The 13,625-nt window shown below is 39.0% G+C and overlaps 1 protein-coding gene across 1 annotated transcript in view; it reads right to left on the bottom strand.

The window, feature by feature from the left end:
• The window catches only part of LOC139155465 (zona pellucida-binding protein 2-like), a 28,847-nt gene extending 15,430 nt beyond the window's left edge, over nucleotides 1-13,417 (bottom strand). The window contains exons 1-4 of the mRNA XM_070730604.1: nucleotides 13,315-13,417; nucleotides 10,485-10,562; nucleotides 7,218-7,343; nucleotides 3,810-3,971 (exon numbers count right to left, since the gene is read on the bottom strand). Of these exons, the coding sequence (XP_070586705.1) occupies nucleotides 3,810-3,971; nucleotides 7,218-7,343; nucleotides 10,485-10,562; nucleotides 13,315-13,417 (469 nt within the window). The remainder of the gene's footprint in view (nucleotides 1-3,809; nucleotides 3,972-7,217; nucleotides 7,344-10,484; nucleotides 10,563-13,314) is intronic.
• Between the last annotated feature and the right edge of the window lie 208 nt (nucleotides 13,418-13,625).

The raw sequence follows: 13,625 nt of genomic DNA, 5'->3' as shown, positions 1-13,625 counted from the left end.
AATGCGAACTACAAAAACTGCCTAGTGTGACCTGCAACTCTTCACATAATAATTGCTGTCACAATTAATTTTGCACAGCACCGGAAGCAGAAAAAGAGGTTCCTTCAGATGAAATGGTGATTAGTAAGATTTTAGAATGTGCTGAAATGGATAGGATGATGATGGAATTAAAAGAAAATAGGAACCAGATTATTATAGAATTTGGAATAGATTTCACCATTGGCTGAAATTAGAAACCAAAATAAGAAATATGAGGGTCACCCAGAAAGCAATGCACCACATTTTTTTCTCGGCCTACAGTAATGGTACGAATGCAAAACATTAGATATACATTATTTGAATTATCAGGAGTGTATGTGTAAATTTTGCATTTCTTCAGACAGATAGCATAGCTGCAGCAGTGTTTCAAAATGGCATCTATAAGTGATATATGTTACAAGCAGCATGTTGTCATTGAATTTCTCACTGTGGAGAAAGAAACTGTTGGGAACATTAACAAACATTTGTGTACAGTTTATGGAGAATCTGCAGTCAACAGAAGTACGGTTAGTTGTGGAAGACATTTTGAGGATGACGAAGAGATGATTTGCACAGTGCAGAAATAGCTTCGTGACCAGAACCAGGATTGGTACCGACAGGGCATACATGCCTTTGTGTCTCTCTGGAGGAAGGCCATAGAACGGGATGGAGATTACATGGAAAAATAGGGAATGTAGAAGAAACATTATTCTTTCTTGTGTGTAAGTTTCAATTGTGTTCAATAAATAATTGAAGAAAAAATGTGGTGCATTACTTTCTGAGCAACCCTCATAGAAAAAAATTAAAATCTGAATGACAAAATGTTTATGTATATATAAAATTATAGTTAAATTACTAGTGGCAAAATATGTGCAAGTTAAATGGTAAAGCATGAAAGTAGTATATATGTTTTGACACAAAATACTAAAATATATTATATAGTGTTCTTAATGTTTATATTGTATTTGTAGTGATGGGCGAACCCAACGGTGTTCGGGTTCGGCAAGTTCGGCCAAATTTTACGCAAAATTTAGCCGAATCCGAACTTGAACCCAAACGGTGAATCCCTCCCATGAAGAGATTCCGGGGGAGGAGCTTTGATATCACCGGCAGGTTGCTAAGGATGCCAAGGTGATCACTTCCTGGATTCCATGGAATCCAGGAAGTGATCATCTTGGCGTCCTTAGCAACCTGCTGGTGATGTCAAAACTCCGAATGCTGAACATGACCCCAAACTTTGCCCGAACTTTGGAAAAATTTCGTGTTCGTGTTCAGCATACCGAACACCGCAAAATTCGGTACGGAGCCGAATTGTGCGGGTTCAGTTCGCCCATCACTATGCATTTGTTCAATTTGATGTTTGTCTTATTATTTTTTACTTTTATTTTTTTACTTCTTACTTTTTTGTATTTTGTATCTGTGTTTTTTTAATGTTGGAAAATGAATAAAAACAATTTTTTTAAAAAAAATCTACTGAAGATTTGAGTTAATGGAGGTTTATCATTTTGGAACAACTGGAAAGATTAATTTGTCTTTAATATAACCGCTTATGTGTTTTTAGTGTCACATAAAATAGCATAAACTGCTTATGATCAGACAAAATACTAGGTGAAAATGGGATTGATATATTTTTTGGTTCTATGTACTATGGAAAACCAATTCATTTTCTTAGCATTGTGCTAATCAGGCTATCACATTTAATGGGATCTTACATGCTATGGGAATGAAGCAACTGGATTCTGTTAACCAGTTAAGAAATTTAGGATATCATGGAAATACAGGCATAAAATAGGGTGGAATCCTAATGTTTTATCAAAGAAGTATCTCATACTGATACACAATTTTTAAAATTAAAAATTAAGAAACTCAAAATGGTAATTTCAGAGGGGAAAAATATTTTAGGATTTGGTTGTTCAAATCTGGGGCGTTTTTATTTGGAGGGTCGTAGGTGCCACCTAGTGGCATGATGGTTCTATGTTGTCCATCTTGCCTTCTACGTACACTACTATAGGCATCTAAAGGGTTAACAAGATAGAAACATAGAAACATAGAAGACAGACGGCAGAAAAAGACCTCATGATCCATCTAGTCTGCCCTTATATTATTTCCTGTATTTTATCTTAGGATGGATATATGTTTATCCCAGGCATGTTTAAATTCAGTTACTGTGGATTTATCTACCACGTCTGCCGGAAGTTTGTTCCAAGGATCTACTACTCTTTCAGTAAAATAATATTTTCTCATGTTGCTTTTGATCTTTCCCTCAACTAACTGGCCCTAAAATTGTCTTTAACCTCGTGAAAGAAACAGAAGAGGAAGGTTTCTTAATTAGATCAGAACAATTATGAGAAGGTTGAGATTGAGGAAAAAACTTTTCAATATTGTCCTAGTGGAACATTTGTTCTGTTAGAATCTCTTCAGCTGTTTATTCATTATAATGGAAAAAATGCATAGGCATATTTACAGGGAAGGGATTCTCTGATTAGAACAGTGGCCCACAGGGAAAAAATTAAGCACCTTCTTTCTCTGATACAATTGTTCCAATCAAATTAAGATTCTTATATGGACATAATATGGTAAAAAATAAGAATTATAAAAACACTGGGAGATATTTCCATCATGTTGAGTTGGCCCTGAAGCTTTATGAGTGGGCTGGAGGAAGTACTTCCTACTGAATTCTTTGCCTAAAGTCTATATTTTCATAGCAAACAACCTCTTAACTTGCACCCAAGCTATTTTCCAATTCATAGCAGAAAAAAAATATTGCCTGCAGATCTTTTCCAGTGCAGAAAAAGAGATAACATATGCTAAAGGTTTTTTTTATTAGTGCATTTGTGCAATTCTTTATATTTTCATTTGAATCTTTTATTTTCCAACAAAATTTACTATTTTTCATTGAACTAAAATTCTACAGCATGCGTAATGGAATATTTTCTTTTAAGTTGTTTTTTTAGGAGACTAGAAGTGAAAGGTAGATTAGAGCTTACAAAAGTTTTGGCAGAGACATCCTCGAATACAGCTCATCTGTTTGGAACCCATATCGCATCTCAGACATTAACACCCTTGAAAATGTCCAAAAATACTTCACCAGAAGAGCCCTTCACTCTACCACTCGAAATAGAATACCCTACGAGACTAGACTTTCAATCCTGAGCCTAGAAAGTTTAGAACTAAGATGCCTTAAACAAGATCTAAGTATTACCCACAAGATCATATGCTGCAATGTCCTGCCTGTCGGCGACTACTTCAGCTTCAACCGCAACAACACAAGAGCACACAACAGATTTAAACTTAATATTAACCACTCCAAACTTGACTGTAAAAAATATGACTTCAGTAACCAAGTTGTCAAAGCGTGGAACTCATTACTGGACTCCATAGTGTCATCCCTAAACCCCCAACACTTTACCCTTAGATTATCTACAGTTGACCTATCCAGATTCCTAAGAGGAAAGGGGCGAGTACAAGTGCACTAGAGTGCCTTCCGTCCCCTGTCCTATTGCTCTCCTATATCTCCTATACCTTTCTTCTATTCCTATATCTTCTCTTCTTTCTTAGATATATTTTACTATGAGTATCTCCTCTATAACCTTCATCATGTATTTTACTATGTGTATATAGATATATACCCACTAAAACCCTCATTGTGTATTGGACAAAATAAATAAATAAAATAAAAAAATAAACATAAAAATCCAAATTAAAAAAAAAGTTTGCTTTTTAAAATTTGGATCTAAATCTTAGATTAGCCTAATGAGGAGCAACTCAGCACAGCCTAGAATAGTACTTACCATAAACCATAAATTTATAGGTCTTGAATCTTTCTTCTTCTGCTTGCATGTCATTTCGAAAAACTCTGTAAGAAAGTGTGCACATATAGGATCCAGACATGTGCTCCTTAAAACCAACCAACATCAACTTTCCAGTTTCTGTGAGGTTCACATACTGTTTTCCTGCAACAGAAATGAGAATCCAAGTCAACATAATTCAAGTTTGGGTCTGTCCAAGCTTTTGGTTTGCCTGGAATACTCTGCGTGAAGAATTGTCTTGAGCAATATATAAAACAAAGAAGAGAGTAACTACTGAGAGTGTCAACAAGCTCAAGCTCAAACTCAACCCAGACAAGACGGAGTGGCTGTGGGTCTTGCCTCCCAAGGACAATTCCATCTGTCCGTCCATACCCTGGGGAGGGGGAATTATTGACCCCCTCAGAGAGAGTCCGCAACTTGGGCGTCCTCCTCGATCCACAGCTAACATTGGAACACCATTTTTCGGCTGTGGCGAGGAAGGCGTTTGCCCAGGTTCACCTGGTGCACCAGTTGCGGCCCTATTTGGACAGGGAGTCATTACTCACAGTCACTCATGCCCTTATCACCTCGAGTTTCAATTACTGCAATGCTCTCTACATGGGGCTTATCCTTGAAAAGTGTTCGGAAACTTCAGATCGTGCAGAATGCGGCCACGAGAGCCATTGTGTGGCTTCCTAGATTCGCCCACGTTTCTACAACACTCTGAGGCCTGCACTAGCTGCCGATCAGTTTCTGGTCACAATTCAAAGTGTTTGTTATGACCTTTAAAGCCCTACATGGCACTGGACCAGAGTATCTCTGGAACAGCCTGCTACAGCACAAATCCCAGTGGCCGGTAAGGTCCCACAGAGTTGGCCTTCTCCGGGTGCCTGTTGACAAAACAATGTCGTTTGGCGGGCCCCAGGGGAAGAGCCTTCTCTGTGGCGGCCCCGGCCCTCTGGAATCAACTCCCCCCGGAGATCAGAACTGCTCCCACCCTCCTTATCTTTTGTAAATTACTCAAGACCCACCTATGTCGCCAGGCATGGGGGAACTGAGACACCTCCCTAGGCTTTTATATTTTATGATTGGTATGTATGCGTTGTTTGGTTTTAAATGAGGGGTTTTATATGTGTTTCTTTTTAATATTAGATTTGTTCTTTGACATTGTTTTTACTACTGTTGTGAGCCGCCCCGAGTCTTCGGAGTGGGGCGGCATACAAATCTAATAAATAATATTAATATTAATATTAATATTAATATTAATATTAATATTAATAATAATAATATTAATATTAATATTAATATTAATAATAATAATAATAATAATAATAATAATAATAATAATAATAATAATAATAATGCTAAAAATATTATGTTAAAAATTTACAAACTTGTGGGGCTCATTACTGTGTGTCCAAGGCTGCATGCAACCTGCAAGCTATGTGTTAGACCAATGCTTCTCAAATAATGGGGGCACCCCCTTAGGGTAAGGGTGCGGAATGATGCCAGGGGGTACGTATGACCCCAGGGAATATGCGTGGTCCCTCTCGATCAATTCCCCCAGCCGGGGAGTGTTTTCCCAGTTGCACGCTGCTCCAAGCCCAGAAGGGAAAGTGGCTATGCGGTGTGGAGCAACTGCGTGGGTTCTTGTTCTCAGCGGGTGCCACAGTAGCCAAGAACAGGGTGGCAAACCTACAGCTAGACAAGGAGGAGCATCCTTTGTAGCTGGGCAAAAGTTTTGAATAGCACCCTAAAGCCTCCTTCCATTCCACTCACTGTGAGTGCCCGGCAGAGACGGCGCTTATAGGCCAGTCCACCAATCCCAAAACATTGCTTTGATTAAGCTGGCCTGGCCCCATATCAAAAGAAGGTCCTAACCACAGTGGCCTATGCCTACCTAACTGAAAACAGGCTCTGCTGAGTTCAGTGTAACTTACTCCCAGATAAGTGGGTAGAGCAGCCTTTTCCAGCCAACGAAGCAGTGGAAGTGATGTGCCGATGCCTGGAGGCTGTTAGGGTCTGGATGGGTGTCAACAGACTCAAACGCAACCCGGATAAGACGGAGTGGCTGTGGGTTCTGCCTCCCAAGGACAATTCCAGCTGTCCGTCCATAACCCTGGAGGGGGGAATTATTGACCCCTTCAGAGAGGGTCCGCAACTTCGGTGTCCTCCTCAATCCACAGCTCACATTAGAGAACCATCTTTCAGCTGTGGCGAGGGGGACGTTTGCCCAGGTTCGCCTGGTGCACCAGTTGCGTCCCTATCTGGACCGGAACTCACTGCTCACAGTCACTCATGCCCTCATCACCTCGAGATTCGACTACTGTAACGCTCTCTACATGGGGCTACCTTTGAAAAGTGTTTGGAAACTTCAGATCGTGCAGAATGCAGCTGCGAGAGCAATCATGGGCTTCCCTAGATATGCCCATGTTACACCAAGACTCCGCAGTCTGCATTGGTTGCCGATCAATTTCCAGTCACAATTCAAAGTGTTGGTTATGACCTATAAAGCCCTTCATGGCATCGGACCAGAATATCTCCGGGACCGCCTTCTGCTGCATGAATCCCAGCGACCGATTAGGTCCCACAGAGTTGGCCTTCTCCGGGTCCTGTCGACTAAACAATGTCGTCTGGTGGGTCCCAGGGGAACAGCCTTCTCTGTGGCGGCCCCGACCCTCTGGAATCAGCTCCCCCTGGAGATTAGAACTGCTTCCACCCTCCTTGCCTTTCGTAAACTCCTTAAAACCCACCTTTGTCGCCAGGCATGGGGGAATTGAGTTATCTCTCCCGGGCCTATACAATTTATGTATGGTATGCTTGTATGTATGTTTGGTTTTATAAATAAGGGTTTTTTAGTTGTTTTAGTATTGGATTGCTACATGCTGTTTTTATCACTGTTGTTAGCCACCCCGAGTCCACGGAGAGGGGTGGCATTCAAATCAAATCAAATCAAATCAAATAATTGACATAAGTTTGGGGACTAGTCATAAATATGCTGTTGAGAGTTAGTGGCCTCTAAATGAGTTTTGTTAAGCATTCTAATCTATTTTTCTTTCTCCTAAGACTCTTCTCCTTGATATTTATTTTCACAGGCACTTTGGAAACCGATAGGATTCACATTGCTGCAATTTCATCCCTTGCTTGTGTTTGTTTTGAAATTGACCAGACTGCTGGAGATTTTCCTTCCTCCCCTTCCTGATACACCTTGACCAGCTGAATTTGAGGAAAAAACTTATTTTTCCCAAGCACCATGTTTACAGCTTTTGTGCATTATTATTATTATTATTATTATTTCTGAAATTGTTAATGTAACATTGTCAGAACAAACAGAGCTTGCAGGACCATTTTGATAATGTACGTTTTCAAAACAAGTGAATATTTTGATCTCTTGATAAAAATGTAACTTACTTTTTAGGTTCTGTCCATTTGGTCCAATCCAGAGATAGTTGGGGTCTATAACTTCACTTTGTGAAAGAGACAAATCCATGCAGACAAGATAGGGGCTGTTTCTGTGCACTCTGACATAAACATTGACTGCAGAAGAAGATGAAATAGGCATCTTCCATAGCTATTGTGCAAAATGACAACACAGGGAAAATTAAAGCTTCCCTTAGCTTCCTCTTGAGCACATATCCAGTGAAGTAGATACATCTCTCTGACTAAGAGCAATCCGACAGTGTAGTCAATTGCTCAGAGAAATGATGGCCCCTCACTTCACTGAAAATGTTTATGAGGACTAGTCAGCCATCTGTCAGGGATGCTTTAATTTGGATTTGTATTCTGAACTGGTAGTAGGACACACTGGCATAAATCAGTGTTTCTCAACCTCAGCAATTTTAAGAATATAAGCTGCCTGGGGAATTCTGGGAGTTGATGTCCATGTATCTTCACATTCCTGATGCCAAAAATCATTGGCTTTAATGTCTTCCATCACAAATAAATATTCTCAGCCTATTCATCCCCACTATTTTTAAAACTATTTTCATTACACAACCTCTTATTCTGACTATGAAACTGCTGATTTGATTGTGAAATAGATTGCTTTGGGCAAGGGTTTTGAACACAGAATAATTCCACAATATTCTGCATTTATATTCAGAATAATTGCTTTGAAAACAAAATAATCCCACAATACTAAAAGCCTAGTGTTGGGAAAATTTTGCTTGAAATATTTGGAAAGGATTGATTCACATACTCACACTTACTTGCTTTACAGCAATAGAATTTGCATGGTGGAAAAGGCAAAACTGTTGGTTTCCTCAATGGTGTGTAGTGATATATACACTGCTCAAAAAAAATAAAGGGAACACTTAAACGACACAATATAACTCCAAGTAAATCAAACTTGTGTGAAATCAAAGTGTCCACTTAGGAAACAACACTGACAATCAATTCCACATGCTGTTGTGCACATTCAACTTTGTACAGAACAAAGTATTCAATGAGAATATTTCATTCATTCAGATCTAGGATGTGATATTTGAGTGTTTCCTTTATTTTTTTGAGCAGTATATATATAAATTTACTATGATTCAACATTGACCTTCTTAGATAGGGTTCACAACTTGGGTGTCCTCCTGGACCTATGGGTGAGCTTTGACCACAAACTTTAGGCTGTGGCCAGGGGGACCTTTGCCCAGGTTCGCCTGGTTTACCAGTTGCGGCCCTATTTGGACCAGGAGGCTCTACGTAAAGTCACTCAGGGCTTCATCACCTCCCGTCTTGATTATTGCAACACGCTCTACATGGGGCTACCCTTGAAAAGAGTTCGGAGACTGCAAATAGTCCAGAATGCAGCCACGAGAACTGTCATGGGTATGCCTTGGTATGCCCATATAACACCTATGCTCCGCAAGCTGCATTGGCTTCCTATTAATCTCCAGGCACAATTCAAGCTGTTGGTTATTACCTATAAAGCCCTACATGGCTCAGGCCAGACTATTTATGGGACCCCCTCTTGCCACATACCTCCCAGAGACCAATAAGAGCACACAGAGTTGGCCTCCTCCAGGTTCCGTCGACTAAGCCAGTGTTTCCCAACCTTGGTCACTTGAAGATATCTGGACTTCAACTTCCAGAATTCCCCAGCCAGCATTCGCTGGCTGGGGAATTCTGGGAGTTGAAGTCCAGATATCTTCAAGTGACCAAGGTTGGGAAACACTGGACTAAGCAATGCAGATTGGCAGGACCGAGGGGAAGGGCCTTCTCTGTGGTCGCCCCGGCTCTATGGAACCAGCTACCCCCTGATATCTCACTCTACTGGCCTTCCGTAAGGTCACGAAGTCCTGGTTTTGCCATCAGGCCTGGGAGGCCATGAATGAACAACTGACATGGCCAAATTGTATGAATGGTATGTATGCTTGTGATTATGTCTGTTTTTTAATTAATGGGTTCTTTTTATTGCGGGATTTTATAGCTTTGATATTATATTATCTTTTTATTGTTCTGTATCTATTTATGTTTATATTATTATTGTAAGCCACACTGAGTCAGTCCTTCGGGATTTGGTGGCATAGAAATCAGAAAAATAAATAAATTCAAGATTTTTTTCTCAGGGGGTATTTGCCTATTTTTCCTAACTCTAATTTCTGTTGATTTCAGAATCCAAATTCCTGCTTTATATTCTAATTTTTTGGGGGGAAGCAGTGTCTTCCATAAAAACACATTACAGTGGTACCTCTACTTAAGAAATTCATTCGTTCTGTGACCAGGTTCTTAAGTACAAACTTTCTTAAGTAGAACCAATTTTTCCCATAGGAATCAATGTAAAAGTGAATAATGTGTGCAAACCCATTAGGAAAGAAATAAAAGGTCAGAATTTGGGTGGGAGGAGGAGGAGGAAGAAGAGGAGGAAGACAGTCGCTGCTGAAGGAAGAAGGTGAGGTGAGGGGAATCAAAAAAATCCAAAACTTTAAGGCTAAAAAAAAAAAAGAGGGACTTTGAGGCAGCACCCAGAGAAAGGAAAGCACTCTGTTCGCTTTGGGCTGCCAAAGCCTCCTTAAGCGCCACCGAAAGGCTCCTCTGGCAGCCCAGAAAAGCCCGAGATGGCCGGGATTAAAGGGGAATGGCACGAAAATTTTCCTGGGAAATTTTTTCTGGCCTCAAGTTCTTAAAATGGTTCTTAAGTAGAGTCAAAAAAGTCTTGAACATCCGATTCTTATCTAGAAAAGTTATTAAGTAGAGGTGTTCTTAGGTAGAGGTACCACTGTATTTTCTTTTTTCATCAATAGTTTCAATGTCCTGGAGTTTATGGTGATGATATGGGGAAGAGCTTCTTCTGCTACGGCATCCCAACTGTGGGTTGCCTTTTTCCTGGAGGTAAGCCAACACCTTTGGTTCATTTCAACTGATTTTCATGAATTGTTACCAGCCAAGACAAACTAGTGCCTGTGCTAGAAATGATTTCAACAAATACAGGTAGCATTCCGCTTAACAATGATGACTGAAAATGGAATATGAAGGATTTCAGATTTTTAAATCTGACCCTTGGGATCTACCCAGTTATCGAACATAAAATGTTATTTTTTGTTTTAGTTACCTTGAAGAATTTTGTTTTTTTTATGTCAGTAACTTGTTTGAGCTTATTTTCTTGATTTTCCAAGAAATTCCTGTTTCCAGAATATAGACACATTCCTTGCATCATCTTAGTTTTTCATTAAAAAGATAAAATGTTACCTTTATGATTAACGTTGCCATATATATAATTCTTTCTAATCAACTTAACAGAATACTGTGTTTCGTCCACTCCATTTCCTATTACAGGGAAAATAAAAGTATTACTGGTAAATGTTTATCATTCAGACTAGACCTGGAAGATAATGAGCAAATGCTTGCTTTCAAGAACTTTGCCAGCTAAAAATATAATTCTAGCATGTTTTAAACAATAGTAGTTTTATTTACCACTTCCCCTAATGCATGTACGGTAGATAAATATACATCTCCCAAAGACTTCCCAATGCAAATTGTCTTGATATTGCTTTTTATTACATAAATTTCCCTGATGTAAATGTTTTCATTTCACCAAAATAAGCTCCTTTCTTGTAATTTTTTTAAAGTTTCTTTATTGATTTTAAAAAGAATATTTCTCATATTTTTTGTTCTGTTTTTACAGTTTTTAATCCGTTTTTATTACATGTTAAATATATCGTTCATTTCTCTATATATTCTGTTAAATTATATACAATCAAATAGCATAATATTAGAAGAGAAAAAAAGGTAAAGAGTTATTAACAAGTATACATTTTTTAAAGTTTCTATAATAGAGTAATCATTCATCCCATGTTTTTATTTCATTTCCATTAATATTACAAGGTGTTCATTTTTATTTCTATATACAGTGTTCCTTCGATTTTCGCGGGTTTGAACTTCGCAAAAAGTCTATACCACAGTTTTTCAAAAATATTAATTAAAAAAATACTTTGCGGTTTTTTCCCCTACACCATGGTTTCCCCCGCCCGATGACGTCATATGTCATCGCCAAACTTTCATCCGCCTTTAATATTTTTTTAAAAAATAAACTTTAATAAATAAACATGGTGAGTAATAATCTAAATGGTTGCTAAGGGAATGGGAAATTGCAATTTAGGGGTTTAAAGTGTTAAGGGAAGGCTTGTGATACTGTTCATAGCCAAAAATAGTGTATTTACTTCCGCATCTCTACTTCACGGAAATTCGACTTTCGTGGGTGGTCTTGGAACGCATCCCCCACGAAAATCGAGGGAACACTGTATACTGATACTTTGTATTGTTACTTTTCAGTTTTTGTTTTGAATCCATTCAGGCCATTTGTGCCATAATTCTTTAGATTCTTTATATTTTATTCCCTTGATTGAGTTTGTCATTTCGTCCATCTCTACACATCTATATATTTTATCAATAATTAAGCTTTCTTGTAGTTTAAAACTATGCAGTGTTCAGAACTTGCTTCACACATGAATTATCAGTGTAAGAGCATTAAAGAAAAGGGAGAGAATACAATAAAGCTCCAATTTGTACTGCTATACATGTGTTATGCTGCATTTTAGTAGCTTTCACAAGTCACATCCATACAAATCCATTTGTATTATGATTTATAGCTCTTAAGCTTACAAATTAAATAAAACTCTTCTTTCTTTCTTTCTTTCCTTCCTTCCTTCCTTCTTTCTTTCCTTCCTTCTTTCCTTCCTTCTTTCCTTCCTTCTTTCCTTCCTCCCTTCCTTCTTTCCCTCCTTCCTCCCTTCCTTCCTTCCTCCCTCCCTCTTTCCTTCCTTCCTCCCTCCCTTCCTTCTTTCCTCCCTTCCTTCCTTCCTTCTTTCCTTCCTTTTTTCCTTCCTTACTTCCCCATCCCCTCTACCCTCTTCTTACCTGGCAAAAAAATAAGAAAAGCACTAATGAATCCCACATGTGAAATAAAGAAATGACTCAGAATAAATATAGAGGGGAGGCTTCAGTGAAGGCCATTTCCTCCCTCATAATGTTATCTAGCATCAGGCAACAATTAGTGAGAAGGTAGACATATAATTATGGAAGATTTATATTGCCTCAGCAACAGAAGAGATTATTAGTGAGACACAAGCCAAGTTAACTATGGGGGACAAAAGGAACAAAATTGCTGTGACTGTTCCATTGTAGGCAATGTTAAGATTAAACCAGTGGTTCTCAGTGATCACAATGCCATTGTGGGGGCAATTATGCTGGCTCTGTTAAAAATTGCTATTGCTAACATGTTGTAAGCCGCTCTGAGTCTAAGGAGAAGGGCGGCATTAAAAAAATTGAATAAATAAATACTAGATAAATGGATAGATGGATGGATGGATGGATGGATGGATGGATGGATAGATAGATAGATAGATAGATAGATAGATAGATAGATAGATAGATAGATAGATAAAGACAACTGTCATGGTGGTCTCTGGAAGCAATGTAGTATGCTAAGAACATGGCAAGACACAAAAGATTCCCTGGTTAACCACTATGCCCAGACCATCTTCAACTGCTAGATGGAATCTGGGAAGAGAGAGGGAGGCTGACTAAGCACACACCTCTCTTACTTCAATCCAATTGACACACAAGTCTTTGACATCTCCTCCAAGGTGTCAAGGTCCTCTTTGAAAATGATGGATGAACATCACCATCTATCGAGTGCTTAAAGAACATGTCTTTTACCTGCAGCTTTTAGATCATGTTATAATTCAACACTTCCCATTTTCCAGATTAAATACAATCTTAGAATGTATACATATGCTACTAAATCCACAGCGTTTTGCATTATATTTTTTTCATTGTGAAAATTGCTTTCGGGAAGTGTTTACAGTGGGAACTATAATAATTTCCACTCTTCTGTTGGAGAAAAATGTACACACACACACCCATGACTCCAAAATCAGCCCTGTTCCATCTGGTGGTCTCAGCATTTTTAGAGGAATATGGTGGCCTTTTGCAGAGAATCAAGGAGAAGAGTATTGCTCAGCTGCTTAGAAGTTCTCCACCTTTGCCTTATACACACAATTTATAAGATGCCATATACCTTGCTCTGGGGCCATGAAACCATTCAGCACAAACCTTGCAGGGAAGAGGAGGTGCAGGACAGTGCAGAGAAAAAGAGTTAAACGAGTGTTGCCACCTTGCATAGTTCAAGAGAGAGCCCATCCTTCTTCCTACCAGGGCCTAGACAGCCTTCTGTCCATACGGAAGAAAAAAGAGCAACAAGTTCCCTTCGGCACCTAGGTGACATTCCAACTGTCAACCAATTGTAACCATGACTACCTTTCTCCTTTACTGGTTTTCAACTAAGTTCCAGAGAATGTTGGGATTCTTTGTGGACATATTAACTTTAGC

The sequence above is a fragment of the Erythrolamprus reginae genome, unplaced genomic scaffold (assembly GCF_031021105.1).
Source record: "Erythrolamprus reginae isolate rEryReg1 unplaced genomic scaffold, rEryReg1.hap1 H_2, whole genome shotgun sequence".
Classification (NCBI taxonomy): Eukaryota; Metazoa; Chordata; class Lepidosauria; order Squamata; family Dipsadidae; genus Erythrolamprus; species Erythrolamprus reginae.
The sequence above is the reverse complement of the archived record's forward strand: the minus strand, read 5'-3'. Positions and strand labels throughout refer to the sequence as shown.